Genomic DNA, 24,098 nt, shown 5'->3' on the forward strand with positions numbered 1-24,098 from the left:
GAGCACAGCGGTGGGCTAGTTTTCAAAAAGTCGAAACTTGACGTTAACCTCGCCGGAGCAGAGTGACCGCCACTCGAGGCGGTTACACCGAATGATTTATTTGCTCGACATTCGAGGCTCCCTATTTTCGAAGCTCGCCGAGCGCAATGGCTGCCACCAGAAATGAATTGGGAACCGTTATTAGGTCCGTTTTAACGACCCTCCGAGGAGACAAAGGAGCCTCGCCTAATCCCCGAAATTTCTTGCCCTTTAAATACGCGGAAAATCTAGTTACCCTCGGAGCTTTCGAAGGAAGTCATTAGCGCTGTCCTCTCCTTTTTGTTCCGTCGGCGATAACTTCTCTCGCGGTAGATCTAATCCATCGTTTACAATTTCATGCAGCCGTTCTCCAGTGAAACCAGTTTAAACGCGCAATTATTTGCGTAATCGCGTGGACTCGCTCGATCGTCGAGAGGTACTCGCGTTACCTCGCGACTGTCAAACGAAGAGGGAAAGGGCAAGTTTTAAGAAACAGCTCTTAAGGGTGGAGGAAAGTTTACGGTGTCCTCGAGTCGAGAAACGTGGACGGTTACAAACGAGACTTTTCCAACTTAATAGTCGAAATGTGTTAAGTCGGAAGTTACGAAATACGGGGGTCGTTTTAACACCTTGGCCACGGACGACGGAGAGCACGTGTTTTAAAGCGAAGGTGTTCGGTGATAAAAGAACGATTACGGTATTTCCGTGTGTCGTATCGGCGAGCGCAACGGCGAGCGTTCCAAGTTCGACGCCTGAACGTAGGAGGGAAAAGGTTTCGTTCCTAACGATGACAAGCCTTGAATTCATGGGGCTCGATTGGCTGGCACGCCGGACGGGGAGCATACTCCCACGGCGAACAAGATAAATGGTAGATAAAAAGAAAAATTACCAGGGTAGATCCTCTCGGATAGAATGGAAGCCGATCAGCCAACCTCCTCGTTCATCTTCCGGAGTCACCCTCTCGCTCTGGTTACTTCGCCCAGCTTTTACGCCCGTCTCTAAACACCGATTCCACCCTCCTCCGTTAAAGCGTTCCGCTGCACCGACCATGCTCGCCCTGGTTCGTCGTCTCTAAACGTTTACCACCGCGACGCTCCTCGTCCGCGCGCTTTTTTTTTTTTCCACCGTTGCGTTCGAAATATCCGGTTTGGGGGATGCTCGAGGCTTGGGTACGTCCGAGTGCTCGTAGACGTAGACGTTTGGCGAATCGAGGCGAACGTGAGGTAGGTCGTGAAGGCGATAAAAACGTTCGGAGATATCGATTGAACGGGTACGGTGGGTCGAGGAGAGGAAGGATGGTGGGAGATTTAGTCGGTCTGACCATTGCGTGACCGCGATCACTTCTAGCCGGCTAGTGGCGCAATAGCGTCAAAGCCCGACACGAGCGCTCGGCCATTTCGTGCCGTGTCGGTTAGATTGGCTACGAATCGCGCGACGATTTGCACGACAATGCTCTGCAATTTGTATACGTATACATGTTACCCTGGCTATCCACGCGTACTCGTGGGAACCCCGTAAACCGCGAAATATCTAATCTGCTAATCTGCTAATCAAGAGTTCATCGGCCGCGACATCGTTTACAAACTGGAAGCTTCGACGGAACTTTGGAGAATAAGTACCGTACCAAGTGCGGAGCCGGTGGATTTAAGCCCCGCTCGAAACTATCGCGCCAAATTTCAGATAAAGGTCGCTGGTAGCCGTTGGGATGGAAAAAAAATGATTTCCTGTCGACGATCGATCATTCCCGGCGAGATTGTCGGTCGTCTCGGTTGAACGAGAATGACCGGCCAGTGTGCGAACAGGTGTGATCGCGCGAAATAGGCACGCGTGTTTGACTATCGCGTGCTCGAGGCCACTTCGTCTCTCTCTCTGATAATTGATTTAATAATTCGATCGAGATTTTCGTCTGTTTTAATCCGCCGGAATTGCGAGACAACGCTCTCGAACGGGGCGGAGAAACGCGCGACGCGTTGGAAAAAAAATCGAGCGCCAGTTTAAAAGGAAGCGTGAAAGCCGCGCGTGGCGAATGTTAGCTTGTATAAATGTCGCGGCGGCGAAACGTAGTACGGAACGATTTGCTCGTTTAGCCGGGGCGAAATCGAATCAACGTCAGTACGCGTCCATATATCGTGAATGGTAACCGAGGGGGCTCGGTTTGTCTCGTTGCGCGGGCCGCATAAATGCGCAGCGATGCACGCGAGAGAAACTCGCACGCCTCGCGTATCGACACACCGACGCGCCTCGCGAGCTAAATGAATTTTGGATTTCGCGTGCGTCACGCGTTCCAGTTGTTTATCATATATACCACGCATACGTGCCCGGCTACGTCGCATCGCTTTGGTCAACGTTCGGTCGAGTCATCGGTTCTGATCGCTCGTTTATCCACGAACAAGTAAGAGAGGGTCTTATCGGGTTGCGGATCCCTTCTATCGTTGCTCGCACACACGGACAGGATCGCCTCTCCAAAGTGAAAAAATCAATGGTTCGCATCGTCGAATTGGCTGGGAGATCAATTATTTATCGAGGCTCGTTTCACCGTGCCATCGACCGTGTCGAAGTGCGATCGAAAACTGTTGATCGTGAACGAGCCGGTTGGGAGGACGATGACATCGACGTTTGCGGAGCGCGTACATGGCGAGTTCTTCTTCAGGGAGAAAATAACGCGATAGGAAACGGCGCGACGGTTGCTCGGACGTATCCATCTCGGCCGGGCGCATAAATCCCTCTGCGTCCCATAAAGGACTATCTCGTCGTTTATCATGCGCGTTTCTGTCCACCGTTTTCGCCTTCCCCGGAGAGAAATAGCCGAGCGGAGTGACCCGAAGGAATGCCAGCGGACAAAAACGGAATTGATCGGTTTGTTTCGTGCCCCTTGTCCAAGGGTTTAATAGAGTCCGCGAGGGTAAACGCTCGGTTCGATTACCGGTGCCGGCGCGAACAAACTAATTACCAGCGAATAAGCCGCTCGTAAGCTTCATATTATCGCGACTTTAAATTACCCGACGTCCTTTATCGTGGCAAAGTAATTTGTCCTCTCGGCGGTGAGCACGTCGGCCGAGCGAGGGGGTTGGGCTGGAAAGAATGCCGAGCGTTACGGTTATGGAAGTGGGTGCAGTATGCGGCCACCGGTTGAAAAGAGAAGTACCGCTCCGGTAGCCAAACTCGATTATTTAGGAGCCACGAAAAAGAGGGAGGTAAAAAAAAAAGAAAAAAAAAAGAAGAGGAGAGCTACGTGTCAGACTCGTTCTTGCAGGAAACGCGATATATACGGAGCTACGGCGCGCGACCATAAATCGCGGAACACCCGTAAATGCCATCCCACTTCATTTTTCATGCTCTCCGTTGTCTCCGTGGGGACGCGCTGTGAAAATGGACGAGCGAGCCGAATACTTCGCGCCGCTGTTCATTCGTTCGCTCGTGCAACCCCTTCCGCTTCGGATCGTTGCAGCGCGCTCTTGGTAAATTTCTTCGCGAAATTAGAAGGATATGGATCCAGCAGCAACACCGAGCACCTGTGTACGTCGCGTTCAATTACCTCTGTTCGCGACTACCTTTTTTGTTTCTCGGCTAATTGCTAGCCTATCTAATTAACGGAGCGGAAGTCGCGAAACGAGTACGCGGGGATCCCGGACGAAACGCGTCCGGATTTCAAATCAAAATTGCGAGACGACGAGCAACACCGCCTCGGATGTCGGCTGTTTATCACTTTGCCGTCTTTATCGCGGATTCCTTTCATGGTTGCGCGGCGTGCAAGAATCTTGGCGCAATTAAGACGGACGCGTAGGTATGCGGGATCGAGAGGAGCGAGGTGAACGGAATCGAGCCGGTATGCGTGAGAAAATTACACGGCACCCCGTGACCGATAACGGTGCGGAACGTATTCGTACGCAACGGCGTGCGTCAATGGGGGTGGAATCTCGTTCGTATCGTGCCGCGGTAATTAATCACCCTTCGCGTAACTTGTACGCGACGGTTTCCCGAATTGTTCACGGATGGCCGCGTGGTCGCGATTCAACCGCTTCGCGACGAGTTTCTCGATAGATCTCGGGGCTGGGAGCAGCGATTTAAGCGGGATACTTTCGATTTTAAACGGACGTCGACAGAAGGGGAGCCGTGGCGCGGCAGTCAAAGCCAGAGAGTCTCTGATAATTAATGGGAGTTAAGTTCGCTAGTGGACCGGCGGTCTACATCACGTGCACCGGTGCGAAGTAGAGCGTGATACGCGCCGTTACGAGATCGTTCGACGTCCGAACAATACGGGCTGAGTTTTTTAGCTGTTTCACGGCTGGCCCGGATTTCGCGCGAGGGATTTTACGGTGCGACGAGCGGCAAAGAAAAAGGGAACGAACAGAGAGGGGTTGAACGCGAAATTTTCGCTACTGAAAAACCCGAGATACAAGGGGGCGAAAGTTAACCGAGTGGAAAGAGTCGCGCGTCCCTTGACGAAACCTTTATTATTATCGGCTCTTTCGAACCTGTTCAACGGTTGTTGAACGTTATTAAAAAAGGCAACGGACAAGCACGGCGAGCGGCGCGTTGCGCAATTCCACGTCGCGGCTCGCTTTCGCGACGACGCGAGGCGAGGGAAAACTGGCGAGCAAACAGCTCGGAATGATTGCCACCGACGCGGTAACCAGGGTTATCCGAATGTTTCACCGCAAACCGAAAACAAACGAACGGAACGAGTTGGCTTGGCAAACAGCGAACGTTTCTCGTCGACCGATGGATCCGATGCACCGATTTTTGCGGGCTTGGCCCCGCGTCAGCGTTCTCCAATCGGGATCCAGGGCCCGTCACCCTTGCGGTCGCCCCCTCGCATTATATTGTTACCGGTTAAGTTTATCAATTCCTTTCTGGCGGCTATCCGAGCGTTGCCGCCCCACGACTACAGAGCTTCTTCCACGGGACGAGCTCGAATCGATGCACCCACCGCACTGCGTCGAAACCCGCTCGATGCCGACGACCATTACTTTATAAGCTTTATCGATATTCGGTAACTTTGAAACGCGGACCCGACAACTTGGGCGTTCCAGTGATTAATTCGAGGTCGCGTTTCCAAGCTTTGACGCCTCGATGCTTTTCGAAACCGTCCGTCCGAGTACTAACCGACGCGACTCTGGTAATCGTTGTTATCTCGTCGCCGTCCAAAGCGTTCGTGTTCCTGATCGATACCTCTGCTTTTAAAATTCCTACGAAACAGAAACAAAGAGGTAGAGAGAGGGAGAGAGAGAGAGAGTCCATCGTCGCGCGGACGCTTTATCGGGCCAGAAAATGTCCTCTCGGGAGCGGGTGTTTAAAAACGACGATCCGGAAAAGTTTTGCGGAAGATCGATGCGAAATTCCAAATACACCGCCGGGACGAGGTTATCCTAATTAAAATCTCGAGGCGGCGGGATGTTCCCCTTAATCAGAGTTGCATTCGTTCCCGGTTGGCCGTATCTCTGGCTCCGGTAACCTACTTAAATCGCGATGCCGTCTTGGAAGGGCGGTAGCGCGGTTGTCGACGAACAGGAGGAGACACGCGGGGACCCGGGGTACTTCTTCGGGACGCGGTTTTAACGGTAGAGAGCGTAATCGAGTAAGAAGCTGGTCTGGAACGTGGTACGCATTAATTTCGCGAAGTGGCGAAATTGCAGATGTAAATTTACAAGTTCTACCAGCCCGAACCGGGCAATTATTCACGCCGCGATGCATATTTTCGCGAGGCACGTAGCCACGTAGTTTTCTGTTCGGACGCGAAGAGGGCGCGCCGCTGTGTCTTATTTAAATGCAAAGGGAACTTCCTAACGAGAAAATTAGCCAAACAGCGCGGCGGGGCCGAAATTTCGCCGAGCGAAACGCGGGATATGAAAATGAAATTGAGCTTGCGCCCGCCACGATTCTGTTACTCGTCGGTTACGTTCGCGCTTTACGATCCGGCGCGCGATCGAAACAGCTACCAGAAGAAATTGCGTTCCCCGCGGCCGTAAATAGTACGCCGCTAAATTCCACCGGAACGAAACGAGTGGAACCTTGCGAGGAATTCAAGGATAGAACGTTAATATTCTCGCGCGCTCCTCAACCTGGCTGGAATCTCGATCTCCGTACCATCCGAGGGGGCGCGTTTCGTTGCCGCTCGCAATTGCTGGGCGCGTTGATGAAGATAAAATCACGACGCACCGTGGACATTCGGGGGTGGTCGACGAGTAACGGGTAGAATTAAGCGGCGCAGGAGGAAACGGTCGGTTGGCGGTCAGAGACGATGATGCACGGTAGCTCGAGTCCTCGAGTTTCTTCCAGAGCGATACTTCGCGCGACATAAATAATCGTAGACGCTGCGAATAACTCCGATCATTGGAGTGGCGAGAGCTGCGCGTCGCTTCGAGGGAAAACTTAATTTCCCGTGCCGCGTTCCGCGTTTCGCGGCGATGTTCCGCAACGGGCCAGCCTGGTTCCCTTCGCCGTTTAATTGAAACGTAACGCGAGAACTCGGCAAAAACTCGACCGAGAATTGAATTCGTGATCAGAGAATCAACTAAATTGCTCGGCTCTGTTCCATCGCGTTCGTTCCCCCTTTCTCTCTGTCCCTCTTTCTTCGTTCTTACTTACCACGGTTCTTCCCACCGACTAGCACGCTGCCCCTGCAATTTAACTCCACCGTGCCCTCCATATTTTTACCACCGAAACGTTTCTCGTTCTCTTCGGCAATTGGTTGGTTACCTTTCGCTAAAAGCAACCGCGCGCTTTTCTTATCGAAACTTTCTCTACCCGATATTTCCCGTGAAAGTCGATCGGTAGCCCGGGGCTTGACCTATATGCATTAAAAACTGTTCTCGAACGTCTCGAGGAGGAAGAATATTCTCGAGCGTTGCGTAACATTTACACCTTCCGTGCGCCCGTTCCACGGGAGATAAAATCCCTTGGCGGAGCTGTTGTTGCCCGGAGTTGACGACAGCTCTGATTTATTACAACGTAACGGTAACAATTACTCGGAACACGCGAGGAACAAAAGAATTCCATCTTACGGTGGGAAAAATTCGTGAAAAACGGGCAATCTCGGTATGAAAATGTTCCCTCTGCCGACTCCCGTCACGAATATCCATGGCCAGATGAATTATAAAATAAAAAAGGAGATGGATGAAAAAATACGTCACGTCCGTGCGTCACTGCGCTGGTCAAAGTTCGAAACGGCTTTGCGAAATTCGGGAATTGACAAAGCGTTTCGAAAAACGTCCCACTTGTAGCTACGTGCAATAGCCGGACAATCGCAGAGAGAAATAATTCCGCGCGTTTGTCATTTTACGTGCGATCAGCGACTCCTTGGTAAATGGTGAACCGGCTGTGTGTTTTTTTTTTCTTTTTTTTGTACAAAAATATAGAATTTCCTGCCAGAGAGGATTTCAATTTTCAAATATCAAATTTCGTGAAAAAAATGGCAGCGTTTCCGTCTCGTGATTTCAGGTTGAATAAATGTTTCCTTAGGGTAGGGATTATCTCCGGCAGTAAGCCGTTTCAAGAGGACATTTACGAGCCTTGGTTCGCCATCGTAAGTCCCGTTCGTGACCTTACGCAATGGCACGGTGATTGTCTACCCCGTGATTTTCCACGCGTCGCGAGGGATGAACTCCGAGTGGTTGCCTCGAATGCATCGAACCGAGTGTCGCGTTCTACTCTTCTCCACTTGTACGAGGAAATTTGAATAAAAATTGAGAGCGCGAAAGTGACGAATTGCGACGAGCCATCCAGCGGTACCTTTGCGAAACAACCGGGTGAAAGAAAAATGGAAAAAGTATAGAAGAGAATACATGACGCGAAGAACGTTCGTTTCTATCCGTACAAATGTAACCGATGTGCGAAGGTCCTGTTCGTCCGTAATTTGCGCGTCGCGGGGGAATAAAAAGCGATACGAGCTCATAAACAGAGCCACGGTTGAACGTAAATACGTTCAAGCTTTAATCTCCTCTCTGTTTACCTCTTCCCAGTATTTTTTAATCCAGTCGCCGCCCCGGGCTGCGCTACCGCGCGAATCTAAATGAAAACCTTGCGTCGATATTAAAATTTTGTCGACGCGCGCCGCGTCTTCCCCCGTTCTTTTCGTCCCCTGAAAATCGATGCGTTTCCGTTCGACGCTAGAAAGAAGATCGCGTTTGTTACCGAGTGACGCGTAGCTCCAATCGGAGGAAACAAGGACTGAGATCAGGGGGACCGTAAATGGCATTAACGCTTGGACGAAGGAAAAGACAGGACAGGGACGGACAGCTGACAACGGTGACACGCGTTTCGGCTCGATTCGACTCGACTCGATGCCACGCGATACGATTCGATCCTCGCCTCGCCTCGTACAGACGACACTTCCCTCCCCTTCGATCGATCGGAACACTGGTAACGCGGAAAATAGCCGGTTTAACGGACTGTGCCCGTCGTTTTTGAGCACGACCGTTCGTTCTGGTAAAAAAACACGCGCCACGTTTTGTTCCCACGTGAAAATTGTCCCCGGCCCCCGGTTGCAGCGGTATGCGTTCCTCGTAGACGAGACAACACATGGTAATCGAGCAAATGAAAACTCGTCGAACGGACGAAAGGAAAGACGAGCGGGACGGAGGCGGAACAGCCCGAGCAGATATGGTTCCATTCGATCGCATTCGTCGTGTCGCGTGCGTTTCGGTAGGCAAAAAGGGGGAAGCAGTGCCAAAAAAAGGGGGCGAAAAAAAAGAAAGGAAAAAACAGCAAGAGAGAGGGAGGTGCTGCTGTTTCGCTGCCATTTCCATGGAAATTGAGCACTTCGAGAGGCAGCAGCCTCTCCAACTCGCTCCGACTTATTCGACAACTCGATTCTCGTTTTACTGGTGACGGGCTAGTTTGAATTCGAGCGAATGAACATAAAAAAAGAAAGAAGAGAAAAAAATCCAAGAAAAAATCGAGAGTTATTATTAACGATTAAAAGCGAGAACACCCTTTGCTAATCGAGCTCGATTTTGGGACGTCCCGAGGATCAATTCGCGCGGAAACGGCCCCCTCCTCGGTACAAACTTCAAAGATAATATTAGCGTTTCCCGACGTCGCCTTTTTGTTGTCCGATATCGAAAAGCTTTCAGGGGCTTTTAGCGAATTCTATCAATTCCCACGTCGACGCAAAGTCGAATCGAAAGATTGCGTGTCCCAGTTTTAGCATCGGCTTCACGAGAATCAAGTTGGTCGTCGCTCGGCGTCGTAATGGAATTGCCACGGAAATATTCAGAGAATGGACGGGGGATGTTGAAAGGATGTACACGCGTTTCCTCCCATTTCGAGAATGGAGGCTGCTCGTGATATTCCCGTGAGAAAAATGGCCGCGGTCGTTGAACGCGAAAAGGAATGGTGTAATAAAAATCTATTAAATTCTTTATTCCACGCGTGATCTATCTGGCGCGGCCCAAAGAGACGGAGGAACGTTCAAACTTTCCGTTCAAAAGCCACCCTTTATTCTCTTCTCGCCTGGTCGAAAGAGACGAGAGGGAGAAAGAGAGAGAGAGAGAGAGAGGGAGAGGGAGAACGTTCTCTGCAGGATCGCGCTTTTAAAAACTCCTGCGATTCCGTTCGTCGTCGGTGTGCCGTTTCGAGGTCTCGAATGCGAGCGCAGCCTGAACGCGAACGCCAAGGCGCGACAAGAAACAAAACGATACACAGAATGGCGACTGATTGGAAGTTGGAAACCCGAGTTCGCCTCTCGACCGAACTCCACGGGAGCGAGCAACAATTAATTTACTACCCGAGTTTGTAGATAATGCGCTCGACGCTCTGTATGCGCCTAGAGACAAACGGATTAATTAAGCAGTTAATCGGGAATCTTTAGTGCTCGCAACGTCTTAGCGTCTCCGTTTTTCAAACGGAGCCATTGCCGTTTCTCGTTACGCGAGAACGCCTTTCCTCGATCCCCGCGTGCCTCTGGAAATTCTTAAAACTACGACGACACGTCGCACGCGATGAAAATTGAACGATAAATGTGTCCCTGTGCCGCCAGGATGCTCCCGTGCAATTCAATGGAAACGTTCGAAATTCTATAATAACACGCGCGTAACGTTCCCAAATTTGCGCGCGATCAATGATGAATTACGAATAGAGCCGCGCGTGCATTGTTGTTTCGAGTTGAAAAATAAACACGACACGAAATTTAAATGCTGGACACGGGAACGGAATGACAAACACTGGTCACGAATGATTTGGACGGGCGAAAGAATGGTAAGCAGAGCGTAAGATTCATGGAACGCGGAGATACGAAGCCGAGTATTCCCGATTTAACGATAGAGCGCGAGAGGGGCGGCTGTACGGGAAGGAATTCAAAGATAAGAAGATTATTCCGGAGGAAAACTGGAACGGTACACCGTGTAACGTTATTGCTGCCCGATTGAAAACATAAATTCCCTTTCGAGATATGATCCCCGTGGAACGTTGCTCTCCACCTTTCCCCTCTTCTCGATCTCGAAATAGATATCCGATCGCCTTTTATCGCGGATCGGAGGAAACGAATGAACCAGTGACAACTACGGGGAAATCGTGTCCCGATACCCGCGAGTGTTGGTGAAAATTTCGAACACGTCCGTAGACGATGCGAAATGAATTACTAAATGGTATCTGGGACCGACGCGACGGCATTCGTTTAAATTACAAAGTTTGAACGTGCCGTTCTGCGAGTTGCTTAATAACGCGTACCACCGGAGGAACGAGAGCCTGATAAATGACACCGTGGCAAATTGGCTTATTCCGAAAGGTACAATGCACAAACCGGGTGCTGGACGGCCATTCGAAACAGATTTCGAGCTGATTAGCGAGCAGAGGATCCTCGTTAAGTAAGTGGACGCAATTACCGCGCTGCCGGCCGTGGCGTTTCGCTTTAAGTCGAAGAAGCCGCTTTGTTAATTGCTTTTTAAGCAATTCTCGTCCATTAGTCCCTCGATGCGAACTGTTTTCCGCGCGTTTCAAGAACCGTCTCGAAGGAGCAGTCCTCGCCTCGAGTCTCGTTGAACGAGAACAAGAGGAAAGGCATCGACCACCCTCCTCGTACATATTCCAATCTGTCCGTTCAGTGAACTTCGAGCGAACTTTCGGCTCGACTTCGCTCGATATCGGCCGCGATACATCTACGTATGTTAATTTCCTAATAGGAAATCCGCGGCAACCGCGGAAGCGGCAATAACTTTCGAATTAAAGAGGCTCCTTGAGAATCATCCTGGCTACGATCGATTTTAATTATTCGTCTCGACGAGCTACATCCGAAGGTGAATGGGAACGCGGGTCGCAGGATTAAATTGAAATCGGTCGCACGGTATCGGGGATCATCGAGGAGGACTATCGTGGAGAACCGGAAATGTTTTTCGTCACCTAGCTGGGAGCGTTTAATAATCCATAGCCGTGCCGGGTAAATTGAAACCGTAACTACGTTACGGGACGCTCTCGAACAAATCGACAAAGCAAATTGTTTTTTATGACAGCCGAGCATCTCTCCCCTGTCCCCGTCCCAGCCACCAGGCTGTCTATTTACTATATTCATTGAAAATTTCAGATTTAAATCGATTAAATTTCCAAACGTTCTCCGATGAAACAAGAATCCCAGCTGTAAGCTCTTGATTGGTTGGGTAACGTCGCGAAATTGAAAGGAGAGGTTCGTAAGGTCGCGCAGTGGAGGCTAGGGGCGTTGATCGCATGATAGGTGGGATATCGAAGGGGTAACGCGCATTTCGGTAACAACTCTATCGATAGGGTCATCTGTCAATGACGTTGACGCACGGGCCACGTCGCGCGAGGATTATTCGACGTTACGCCGTTAGACAGCGTGTACATCCCGCCGTCATAGAATTACAAATCCTCCGCGTCACGGGATAACGAATGCGATGAAATAATCCCAGCGTGTAAGATGTCGCGCGCAAAATAAGGGGGGGGGGCAGGGAGAACCCGAAAAAAGAAAAAAACAGGCAGTCGAGCTTCGGTGCTCTCCGCGCTTTTGGATCGGCGCCAGCAACGTTTATTATTCTCCGTACTCGTTCCGTTTTAATTTCGAAGCCGGTGTGCAATCGGCGAAATTTCGAGTTCACTTAATATCGCGCGGCAAATTCCCGCGCGCGCCTCTTCATTCGCGCGAGCAACGAGAATTGGTTCATCGAAGGCGTGACGGGGAGAAGAAATTCCGGCCGATCGAGTTTTAAAAATCGACAATGAATCGTTTGGTAACAAGAAACTAACGCGGGTATAGTTAAATCCAGCGGCAGTTTGTTAGTCCGAGTGGAAAACGGTTTCCGGGCGCGCAGGTTGGTTTACTGCCACCGCGAGTCGGCTCGCGGTACGGAAAATTCAGTTGGTAAATGGAGGACGACGAACAATAGTTGTCGACTAACCGTCTCCAGCGAACCGACGACGGGCACCACGACTCGGAAGATGGAAATCCGATCGATCGGCGCGCGTACATTATCTCGATCGTGATTTGACTTCGAATTGCCCGGTTGACGGCGGGCATCAAACGCGAGACGCTTCTCGTATTATTTCCGAAACTATCGAACGATTACATCGGTCGAGACGATCGGTTTTTACCTTAATAGCAACTCGTAATCGTTCCGTCCCGTCTACCTTGTTCGAATGCGTCCAGAGATTTGTACGCGGACCGATACGCGCAACTTTCCGGCAGGCTACTTCTCTATCGGAAAAACTCGGTTAGGCGGAGCACGAAATCGTCACCGATACGCGGCTTTGATAATTGCCTCGTCGAGAGGATTGTACCGAATGCCGGAAATTACCGTCGCCCTCCTCCAGCCTATCGTTCCTCGAGTATTCGCAGTTCGACGAGCGACAATAAAAAGACGGAAGGGAGGAACAATATTTTATCGAGACTCACCGTTCGCCTGAGGACAGTTCTAATGGTCTCGACTTCCTGTCTCGTTGGCCAACGCGCGTAGACCACCCCGGTGAGCAGGAGGACAAAAACAGCGATCCAGATCGTCCATGCCAGAAGGTTCTTCGTCCTGGCAAGAAGCTTCTTGGCGGTCCGCGTCGAGATCACTTCTTGCGGGGGGATCTCGAGCTTCTGCGCTTTCCTAAGAATATCCTGAAGCCGTCTCTTAGCCTGCTCCACATCCGGCACCCCCATTTTCTTTATTTTTATCGCGCCTCCACCCCGTTCGTCGATCTCCTGCTCCGAGCTCTGACCTCGCTGGACCGTATCCTTTCCGGGTAGGGGACGATTCCGAATGGAGACGTTAAGAGAAGCAGGCTTGCAAACGCGTCTCGTACAGGGTCATCCTCGCTGGTAACGGCCGAAGCGTCGATTCTCTGCAAAAATTTCATCCGACTTTCATTTCCTCCCTCGCAAACTACCCCTTTATTCGTTTTATATTTCGCTTAACCGTTCCCGTTGTCCATTTACGAATCGAATCACGGCGTTGACGACGTTATATATACCCGAACGGTTATTAAAAATTTGATTCTCGGTTACACGCGTCCGATGTTCGTGGTAGCGATTTAAGAACAAGCCACGGAACGGAAGTGGGGAGGGCCTCGGGGTTAGGCGAGTGATCCGACGTTAAACGAGTCGGCACTTAATTCCAGCCGAGGAACTTGGTACTAGCGATCGCAACGTCATCCCCCTGCACTCGTCTACCCATCCCCTCGCCCCCCTAATCGATTCTGAAATTATTCCCGGCGCACCGCGGTAATTACCTAATAATTCCGGAATCGATCCACCGACAGAAACGATGCGGCACAGCTAAAGAGAAGAAGAGAGAGAGAGAGAGAGAGAGAGAGAGAACCCACCCCCTAATTTCTAGCCCGCGAAAGTTCGACCTACTTTTCGAGCGGGCTGGGATTACAAAAGGTTCGCTCGCGCGACAGACGCTCGGTAGCGTCTCGTTCACGCCGACTAATTATTGTCTGTTGGATTCGCCGGTGCGGTTTTTAATTATCGACCGTATCGATAAAAACCGACGCGGTGCGCGCATTCGTGTTTTCAGCTAGTCGAGCGCATCGCGACTCAATTTTCCGCCACGACGAACAACCGTGTCGATGGAACGTCCTTTTACAACGTCGCTCCTCGGAAGGACCGATCCTCTTCGTAAAATTGTCGACTAACCGCAGCCTCCTTCAAAGTTCGTTGGGCGTCCAAAGATCCCGATACCTCCCCGCTTCTATCCGTTCGAGGGGAACGGGTAGCTTAGCTCGAGCCAGGGGAAGGTAAGAAGGAAAAGAGACGAAGAATGACGGATTCGTTAAACCGCGGCGGCCGGTCAAACTTTAGAAACTACAAACTTGAAGCGCTAATTGCCCCGACGTACCGGTGTAGATTCGTCGGTTACATTTGATATTTCATTTGCGCGAAATATCCGCCGGCTCCTCTAATTCCGGCCGGCTTCGGGTTTCGTTACTTTTAATTCAAGAACGTTACAAGCTCGCCAACTCCGGCGATATAATTAATTCCTCCGGTAATTCCCTTAAAATTGTCCATCCTTGCCGGGGCGCCCCCTCTCGCGCGTACGCTTAAATTTGTTTCAATGAAACTTTGCGCGCCCACCCCCTGAATTATATTCGAGCGTCTAGGCGGGGGCGGAAAAAAAAAAAAAAATCTTTTGTGAATCTTCCGCGAAAGTTTCCATGCGCCCGGCCAACTTTCCAGAGGAGAAGAAGAACGTTAAGGGGGAAGAGCAGTTTATCTTCCCGGAAGAACTTTTCTCATGTATGCCGAGGAAATACCCTTTCGATCAAACCGCGCCAACGAACCGCAACATCGTCGGAGCAGCCTTCCCCATCGAGATTTTCCCTTTTCACCGACTCCCGCTCCGTTCCTCGCTCTATCGTTCTTCCTCGGAATTACGTCGATCGTTGCACCGTCTTTGATCCAAACATCTCGTACCACGGAACAACGAATTGTTTTACGTCCGATGGACAACGGAATGAATACCAAATTCCTCGAGACATCCATTTGATCGAACATCGTGACACAACTTTTAACGAGAAGGATTATTCTTGTCAGATTTGGGACAATCAAGAACGAAGTGCTCTCAAGGATTTATCACCTGTCCGCTCGTTCTCTCTCGCTTTGAATCTTCGTTCCTCGACCGATTTTGCATGATCGGACGCAGTTCTCGCGAGTATATCTACGAGCGTTACTCGATCGACTATGGATATCCGACGATCGAGGATTCTTTAAATTCTAAATAAGTATTAATCGGAATAGTTTCATGAGGTATCGTTCGGTAGTAATTTGAAGCGGGACGATTAATCACGCGTTCACCATTCAAGCGCGAATAACATTTCGCGTAATCGCGGTTCTCTTCAAAGTATAAAGTTATATCGCGGTGCATTGGAACGACCGGGGTTTAAACACCTTCAACATTTCCGCGCTCCGATTCCCAACAAAGCCAGATGTTTTACATTTCCAGCCGCGAACCATTCCAACAAATTGAATGTTATTTGTTCAACACCACGCTACACGCGTCTGAACACCCACGTACGGATAGGAAATGAACGTAGCCGCGGTAATAAACAGGAAAACGAAAACATCGGGCGGTATCGTTTCGAAACGAGCGGAGGCAGAACTTTTGAAATACCTTCGATATCGCGATCGAGGAGTCGCGTAGACACAGCGACAGATTGGTTGCTCTCGTCCTCGGAGGGAACCTGTGGGTACACGTTCTGGGATCGGTAGCGAAAGCACTCGGGGACCGTGGTTGGTACCGTGGAACTGGTTCACGGGGGTAGGCGCTGCCGCGTGTCAATGGGGGCCACGATTCGTGCGGGCAAAGTATCAACAGGACCGACCGTTTATCCCTCGCTGATCGTCGAAGAGGAGAAGAATCTTATCGTTCTTGGTAGCGACACTTTTGCTCGTGCGGTGGAACGAGAGCCGCGCAACACAATCAACCCTCGACACTTCACAGAAACGGTCACGAACCGCTCGTTCTCGTTCTCGCTGGACGAGAATCGTGTCGCGAAAGGTCGCGTGAAACGAGAGTGATGATGGTGTTTAGACGGACGAAAGGGATTGCTCGTCACCCGAACGAAAACGGGCGAGAACTGACCGGCCTCGTCGAGGGTAGCTGCCCTTATAGATATAAGACGGGAGGGTGGCGCGTGCGCCCTCGATGGCCGCGCATGCACGATTCGCGGGTGTTCCACTGCGCTTTCACGCTGCGGACCGGCCGCTACCGGCTCCGACGGAAGTACGGGGTTAAAGGTGGGATCCGATTGGCTGATCGGAACGTGGAAGACGGGACAAGGACGAAAAGTCGGTCGTTCGGTCAGAAAGCGACAGTGGTAAGGTGCATGTACCGGTTAATGCCCCGGGAACGCGCAACATCCTCGCCCCATACCTCGGATTATCACCGACCGCGAATGAAAAACTAATTTACGAGCGATCGTTTTTAATTTCGATACGCCGCGTCTGCTCGCGCCCACCTGGCTGGCTACTCATTAGGTGCTGCGTTACGTTCGCCGAGAGATGTTATTATTACAGGAAAAGAAAGGAAAATGATGAACGAGACCGATAGAAATTGATAAATCGCGAACGAACGGATACTCGACGGTTTTAAAAAATGGCCGTGCGTCCAATTAGAACGAGATACAAAGCGAGATTAGCAAGGCTGAATCGACCACTGTTTAAACCTGCTCGAATTTATCACGTACGCCTAGAACGCCTTACCGTACTTTCGCCTTCGTTCTTTCGATTCACGTATTATAAGGACCTGTTGCTGACGAATATTTACGTACTACGCTAGAGTCGAAGTTCCTCCCTTCCGGTCCAAGCGGAGCGCAAAGTTCCGGGAAATTGGCCGTCGTTAAAACACAGGTGCATCTGTCTAAATTCCGAGATAACGTTTAAAAATCGATAAAACCGACGACGCTGGTTTCCTTCTACAGTCGAAGGAACTAACTCCGCGACCCAATTTACGTAATCGTCCAAGAAGACGAGTCTCTCCCTTCGAGATTGCGGCAAGTTTAAACTGTGGTTGCGCCGTTTAAATGTTCAGGATCGAGCGCTCGCAAAACGACGAATAAAAAAAGAGAAGAAAGTAACGTTCCGAGTTTGTCATCTTTCCGCGGATCGCACCGCCGGACGAAAATGTCCTGCGTTCATGGACGCTCGTAAGATCTCTATCTGAAACTCGCGTCCGCGATCCGCTCACGGACAAACAATTTACTCGTAAGAACACGGAACGAACATTTCGTTTTCACCTGTCATCCTGTCGAAGGACTTGGCCGCTCGGAGAAAGGCAATTACAGTTTAAGCGAGCGATGTGCACGTTTAACGAACGAAACCGTGGCTACGGTTGCAAGGAAAAAAAGAAGAAATAAAAATAGCTTGTTACAGCAAATTAGAGAGAACGCGGATTAATTTCTATTGTCGTAAGAGATTCACGTTCGCAGGGTCACTATGTCGAGTCGTTAGCCCGCGCCGTTATCGTCCCTTCCGGTTCACTCAGTAAGCGTAATTATTTTTCTTCGGTCCCTTCAACAGTAGACAATCGGGGCGTCGAGTGAAGGAGATCAAGCAGCAGGAAAATGGTCCTCTATAAAAGCGGAACGCGTTACGCGAAATTAATGTCGAGCGCTTCGGCCCGTGCAATCGTCCGCGAAGATAACGAGATTGTTAATTAGCGAACGAAATTTTCCGTCCCGGGAAACCTGGACGCCACGTAACAGAGTAGCAAAGGGAGGCAGAGAATATTAAGCGACAAATGAAGAAACGAAACAGCGATGGGAACAGTGCGATCTACTCTCGGTGGACCCATTCGGAGGGTGCGTTTCAAAGTTCCCTCTGATCGCGTTACGAAGGGAGGGGTAAGAGGATGAACGAGTAAAGGAACGTTTAAGGCGAACACCAAATGGAAATGGAGGAAAGAATCGTCGATGGATAAAAGAGGTTGCTGGGAGGAGGCCGGATAAAGTGTCCAGATAAACACGGAGTTAATTAGTATGCAAAGTTCTAAGAGTGGAGGGACAGTCGTTCGTGGCACATGATAGTACATTCTAATTGCCAGTCTTACGTAACTCTGTGCGTAGATCGTCTCCCGCGATCTGCCTGCGATACGAATAGCAGAAACGAGTGAGGAAATTGTCTGAATAAAATTTGAAAACGTTACGAACGATGGGCTCGTTCGATAAAATCGAGGCGATCGCGCTTGTTGGCGAACAATGTGAGATGTTCGACCGTTGGAAGGGAGAAATGAACAGAGAGGAAAAGAAAGTTACTTCTTTCGCGTAATATTTTTAGTCGAAGGACGAAGGTAGAATAAGATACGATACGTGACTGGTGGCGAGTCGAGTTTTCAATGGCCGAGAAAGGAAAAGGAGCAATAGTCGCGTATCAGGTAGCGAAAGGGTGGAGGCAATAAGGCGAATCTAGATATCGACGTGGGAATTCCCCGTGGAGCATACACGGGTATTGCGTTAAATCGCGCAAATCTGCAGCGAGGGATACGAAGGACGGCGAGAAGGGTACGGAAGGTGAAGGTGGTCTTCGATTTTCGATAGGGGCCAGACAAATTTCAGAACGTAATCTCGAGGGCGCGGAAATCGAAAACAAGTGGTACCAGCCGGGTAAAAAGGGATCCGTTACCAGAAGATGGTGGCGTAACAAATGTTTCGATGAGAGAGTGAAAAGTTTACGCGAAACTGCGATCAGCGAAAATAAAGAGAAGCGAAAGGGAGGAGTTTAACGGTGACTTGGTTGGCAAGCTAAGTGCTTCGCGATTAAAAGTTTCACCGGCGCGAAAGTGAAACGGTGAAAACGCGGTTGAACGAAAATTTCGACGTGGATCGACGTTTGAGCATCACCGTGGTCGTTTATCAGAACGTCGCGCGAATCTCCCCACAGGCGGAGAAGCTCGGTCCTTTTATACCTTCCAGACACACACCTGCATTACCTAGAGGGATCGCGCGATAAAACCTTTTCGAATAGTTGGTCGCCGAGCGGACGCATTTATCATTCCGTGGTGGGAGCGTTTCTTCGCCGCGAGAACGATTTGCAATTTTGTAACGTCTCGAGTATTTTCGCCTCGATTCACTTACGGTCCCGCGCGTTTTATTTTTCAATTTTCCGCGCAAGTTTCCTCCTCCGATGGAAATCGGCCCGGTTAATTAAGGGCGCGGTACCGCGCTGCTATCGAACGCGTTGCGTTTTATCGGTAGCATATTTAACCTTTTAGCCCGGCGGAGCCGATCGGCGCGGCGCGGCTGAGCATCGAGGAGAGTAATAGCTTTTTTTAAATTGCTGGCTGTCACAGTGCGTAACTGAAATTTCAATGATAACGGTATGCAGCTAATAAGCGATTTTTCCAGGCCAGCTGATATTACATCCTGTAAAAGTGCAACTCGCGAGGAGAGCTGGATCTAATTAGAAACGCCAACTTCCGGAATATTTCCCATTCAAAGCGTTATTAACCCCGTCGAATAACTCCCGTTAATATCGTTCAAACGGAAATAATATACGAGGGCCAATAGCGAGACGTTAGCGAAATCCAATAGCGAACTGAAAGAGTCGCTGCAAATGAAAGACGAAACTGGAACGGGGTTCGTTTTTTACGATCACGCGGGATCCTCGACGAAAATTGATAGGACGTGGGGATTAAACGAAGCAACGCGTACATTATCGCGGCCGGTAAAAAGAATCGCGTTCCATCATCGAGAAATTGGCCTAAGGCGGAGACCATAGTCGCGATACCTCACGATTTAATTGCCAGCCCCGTCGAGCTTGTCGGTCTATTAGCCGGTCCACCGCCTCCTAATTTCAATTATTATCCCATTCGTTATTCCCGTTCGTACCGCCTCTTTTCGGCTCGCCGTACGTGCCGAAATAAATCCACGCTTGCCGCTTCCCGTTCGTTTCTTATTCTGTTTTCCCCTTTGCCGTTCCGCGACACGTCCCTCGTAAACGTTGATCCGTAACGACGAATCGCGGCGTTAATGTGTAAACTAGAACATATTTCTGTTCGCGACGTTGCCTCGCGAACGTAAAACAGCCCTGATACGTGTCGCGAGGAACGCCGCTGACTCGGGAAATACCAGTGAAAAACATCCGACGATTGTCAGAGGTGCACCAGTCGCGGGAATATAAAGGGAGACCCGACAGAAGTGACGATCCGTTGGATGAAGATAATATTCCTAGCGTCAAGTTGCTCTGTGAATGTTTAAAAAGGCGCGCGCGCACGCGTTTCTACCGGCACGTCGACGAATCAAAAGGATAACGTACGAAGAAACGCGATTATATCTTCCAGCGGAGCTCGAAAACCTTTCGCGAGGTGAATGCGCAAAAAACCTTTTATGTTTTATTAGCTCGGCTGTGCCACGGGGGGAGGGAGAGGGGCATCGTTTAAGAGACAGTGCGACGAGAGGGCGAAACGGAAATGACAAGGTGTGAAAGCGAATGCTGAGACAAAGGGAGGACCGTTCGGAACAAGGTGTACCCGCGTAACGCGTTTTCTTCGAGGCTAATTTTATTCGTCCCCGTTGGTAGCCCCATTGGATATTTCGCTCTTCTTTGCTCCTACGAAATCATCTCTCGCCGCTGGCACACGACTACCCCTGACGTGACAAACGAGGAAGAATACCTCTGGAGATCCATCCACCGCGGTGTACGTGTACATATTCACTGCAAAGGGAATGGCTCGCGATGGAAGAGGGTGATAAAAGATATTAACGACGATAAATGACAGCTGTCTTTCCGATTCCTGCGAGGGAAAAATATTTCTCTGTTACGCGATGGCGAAATGGGACGCGCGATCGGAGAGACGCGAGATACACGGATCGTTAATGTGCATTTTGATAGCGCGTCTATCGCGGGTAAACAATATCCTGCGCCATGAACGTTTTCTATAAGCGAGCTGTACCCTCCCCTTTTCCCGAGCAGCCGTCGCGCACAACAGGCGGGAACACTTTGTTCCGCAACACAAATTTGCTCGGCCGAAGAATTGAATACTTGATTTCCAATTTGTCGCGCGAAAGGAGGCGGAACGGGGCGCGAGTTAAAGGCGGCGTCGAATTTTTCAGCGGCCCGGCACAGCCCCTTCGTTAATTCCCCCTGGGCAATGTCTATCGATAACGTTGTTTGCATTTTGTCGTCGATCTAAACCGAACGGGGAACTCGTGCATCGAGAGGTCGAAGAACCCCTTTAATAGCGTTTAGAAGAATTCCTCCTTTTTGTAATCTTCGCAAGTGCGCCTCGGGCGATGTTTACTTTTATTCCCGTGTAACCTACGGGTTTTACACAGTGGTCCTTGGAAGCCTGTTACGCCGGTTCTCTTATCCTTTTCGTCGCAGGTAAACGAATTTTCGCTCGAAATTCAGTCAAAGATCTTCCGCGTCCAGGGATGGCTACCGGAAGACAAATGTAATTTCCTCTGCTGTGAGATCGGCGAGGCAACGGATCGTCTCGAAATCTTCCCGTGAAATGCATCTGTGAAGGAGAGCAAAAGTAAGACGATGCATATTTTTAAAACAGATACAAACAATGGGGTAAGAAATCGTCCAGCGATCGCATCTTTCGAGACGAAAGCAGTGGGAGGATAACGATGAATCGTTCACGGAGACTGGCGAGATTAGGAGAATTCGAAGAGCGGAGACAAACACTGGCCAAGTTAGAGCAAAGACGCAGGCCGTGTCGGAGAGTTCAGGAGGGACGAAATCTTGGCTCCTGTTTCGGTCGTTAAGATTTAACGGCGTGTTAGCAGCGAATTAAATCCTGATTTCTCCCGCATCTGTCCTCTGTGACAGTCGACGGATATTGCTAATCACCGATTGGCGATACCGAAACCTTCTGCTTGACAGGCTTGGCAACGGACCAATCATCCCCTTCGTTCTCCACTCTCACGGGTAAGCGTTTGTTTGGAATTGGTTCGTTACTGCGCTACCATGTATTCGTGTTAAGTTATCAAGGAAGAAAATGGCGAAGAGGGAAAAAGACGAAACGAAAGGATGATTCGTGTGACATACGACTCGAACGTAACCGACTGTGCGGGCAAAGAAGATGGTCGCAGGGTCGTGGGATCATTTTTTCTTTTTTCTTTCGCGCAAGAGAGAAGCCTGGTCTCGAAGGAATGGTATTAACGAGTCGCCCGTTTCGAGGCGAAATTTACGATAATACACGAAGCGAATTAGCGTTATGGGGCATGCAAATAAAGAGCAGCTTCTCGGCTTTAAGATCGGGGGGCGTGAAAGTCAAGGGGGCGAAAGATAATAAGGAGTAATCGAAAACGGTAGGAAACTCTGATTGCGAGCGATTTGGCTGTCTACTCGAAAACACTTTCCAAGAAACGCCAGCCGGCTGGAGGAACGCTCGGTTGAAAGTTTCCCGGTAAACTCGCCAGAGATTTGCCCGTGGCGGATAAACTTTTTAAGGAGATCGTTCTCATCTACCCTAACTTTCCTCTTCCTCGCACCAGGGCCTCTTTGCGCTACCATAAATATTTGCACGTATCATATGCGTGCGAGAACAGATGGACAAACCTGTATCCGTTCCGTACGATTATTTCGTTTCTTCGATTCCTCTCGTACATATTTAATCGCAAACGAGCGCACGGTGGAAACGCGTGTCGTCGTCGTCGTCGTCGAGAAAAGGGAATACGAAATAGAGGAAACTCGAAACGGAAATCTTCACGAGCGAAACTAGTTTCTCTCTAATCAAAATTAAACTGCAATCAGATTTGTGAAGAGCAGCGCGAACGGCTTCCATCCTTCCGCGAGTGACCGTTCTAACGAAATGAATAACGCGTCGAGACGTAACAAGTAGCAGCGGTATCGAGTCCTTCAAGAAAGCAAATGAAAGGAAAGAAAAGAACGTGTTTGAGTTTATTTGAAGAGTCGATCGAAAATTCGGTTCTAAATAAAGGCAGCAGCGAATAACAGAACAGTGGTCGCGGTAGGAAAGAGTCGCGATGAAATTGATTGAAATGATGAACACCCGAGCTGAACGATTCGAGGAAAAAAAAGCGAAAAAGAACCGATTGAAATCCGTTTTAAAAGGATCGACACATTTTGCCGGAGCAATCGAAAAATCGGAGCAAACGGCTCGAATAGGGTCGGTGTTGATACCGTGGCAAGGTATAAACGGCACGCATCGCGGCGCGATGCTTTTACCGTGGCGTCACGTTAATTTCGCGTAATACCCGTGCCGTCGGATTGGAAACGAGAAAATCGATGTCTCGCTCGTTGCGAACGCGACTTATCGGGCAAGCCTCGATCGTTTCACGCGCGTCCTCGAATTATCGCCGAGGCAATTAGAATCGGCGTTTGTAATTATATAAGCTAGAAAACCGATACAGGCTTTAATCTCGTATGCATGAGCACGGTATATATCCTCACCGGATGTTGGAATCTTCGAAATCGAGAATCCGTTCTCCCTCTACGTAACGCAGTATTTCATTTCGTTCCCTCTCCGGCTTTTGTTTCTTTCGGAGATTTTTAAAACGGACGGAGCACATTCGAGCTCGGATAGGCCAAACCAGTGGCAGAGGAACCGAATAAACGCGCGAAGCAGCGAATTTATTTGCAAAAAAAACAAAAAGTAGGCCTGCCTATCGCTCGACGTTCCGAACATTCCCCAAACGCGTGGTGAAAATTTAGCCGGCATACACCAAATCGTATCGCGTTATCGAGGATGCTCAATTAAGCGAGCGTACGCTCGGTTTGTATAAAGGGTGAATCCAGCGGGATCTAATGCTACCGTTTTCGAGGGTAATTTATGGGCCAGCTATTGTACTTTGAATGGGGCTCTCGTTATTATGGAGTCAGCCAGAGGGACAGGAACAAATGGGAAAGACGGGAAGAGGAGAGACGCGACGACGAGGAGAGAGTCGCTAGTCAGATCCAGAGGAAGGGGATGGAAGTTGCGGAGGGTAGGAGAGATTGATAAACAGAGATCCATGGGGAAAGGTACAGGTAAAAAGAGGGAAAACAGAAAGTGATTCTCTCTCAGATGCGAAGAAGAAGAAGAAGTGAAGGAAGTGAGAGAGGGATAGAGAAAGAAAAGGAACAATCGCAAATAGCCCCGAGGCGTAGCAAAGGGGGTGGTAGCTGGCTGGTTTTCCTTGCTAAGTTGGTACCGTTGCATATTGTTTCCTATTCAACTGGTTCGCAGCCTCTGGCTTTT

At 49.9% G+C, this 24,098-nt stretch overlaps 1 protein-coding gene across 1 annotated transcript in view; it reads right to left on the reverse strand.

The window, feature by feature from the left end:
- The window catches only part of LOC143426137 (uncharacterized), a 42,553-nt gene extending 26,881 nt beyond the window's left edge, over nucleotides 1-15,672 (reverse strand). Inside the window, exons 1-2 of the mRNA XM_076899339.1 lie at nucleotides 15,564-15,672; nucleotides 12,860-13,293 (exon numbers count right to left, since the gene is read on the reverse strand). Coding sequence (XP_076755454.1) covers nucleotides 12,860-13,111 — 252 coding nt within the window. The 5' untranslated portion in view covers nucleotides 13,112-13,293; nucleotides 15,564-15,672. The remainder of the gene's footprint in view (nucleotides 1-12,859; nucleotides 13,294-15,563) is intronic.
- Between the last annotated feature and the right edge of the window lie 8,426 nt (nucleotides 15,673-24,098).

Source organism: Xylocopa sonorina, chromosome 8 (assembly GCF_050948175.1).
Source record: "Xylocopa sonorina isolate GNS202 chromosome 8, iyXylSono1_principal, whole genome shotgun sequence".
NCBI classification, from domain to species: domain Eukaryota; kingdom Metazoa; phylum Arthropoda; class Insecta; order Hymenoptera; family Apidae; genus Xylocopa; species Xylocopa sonorina.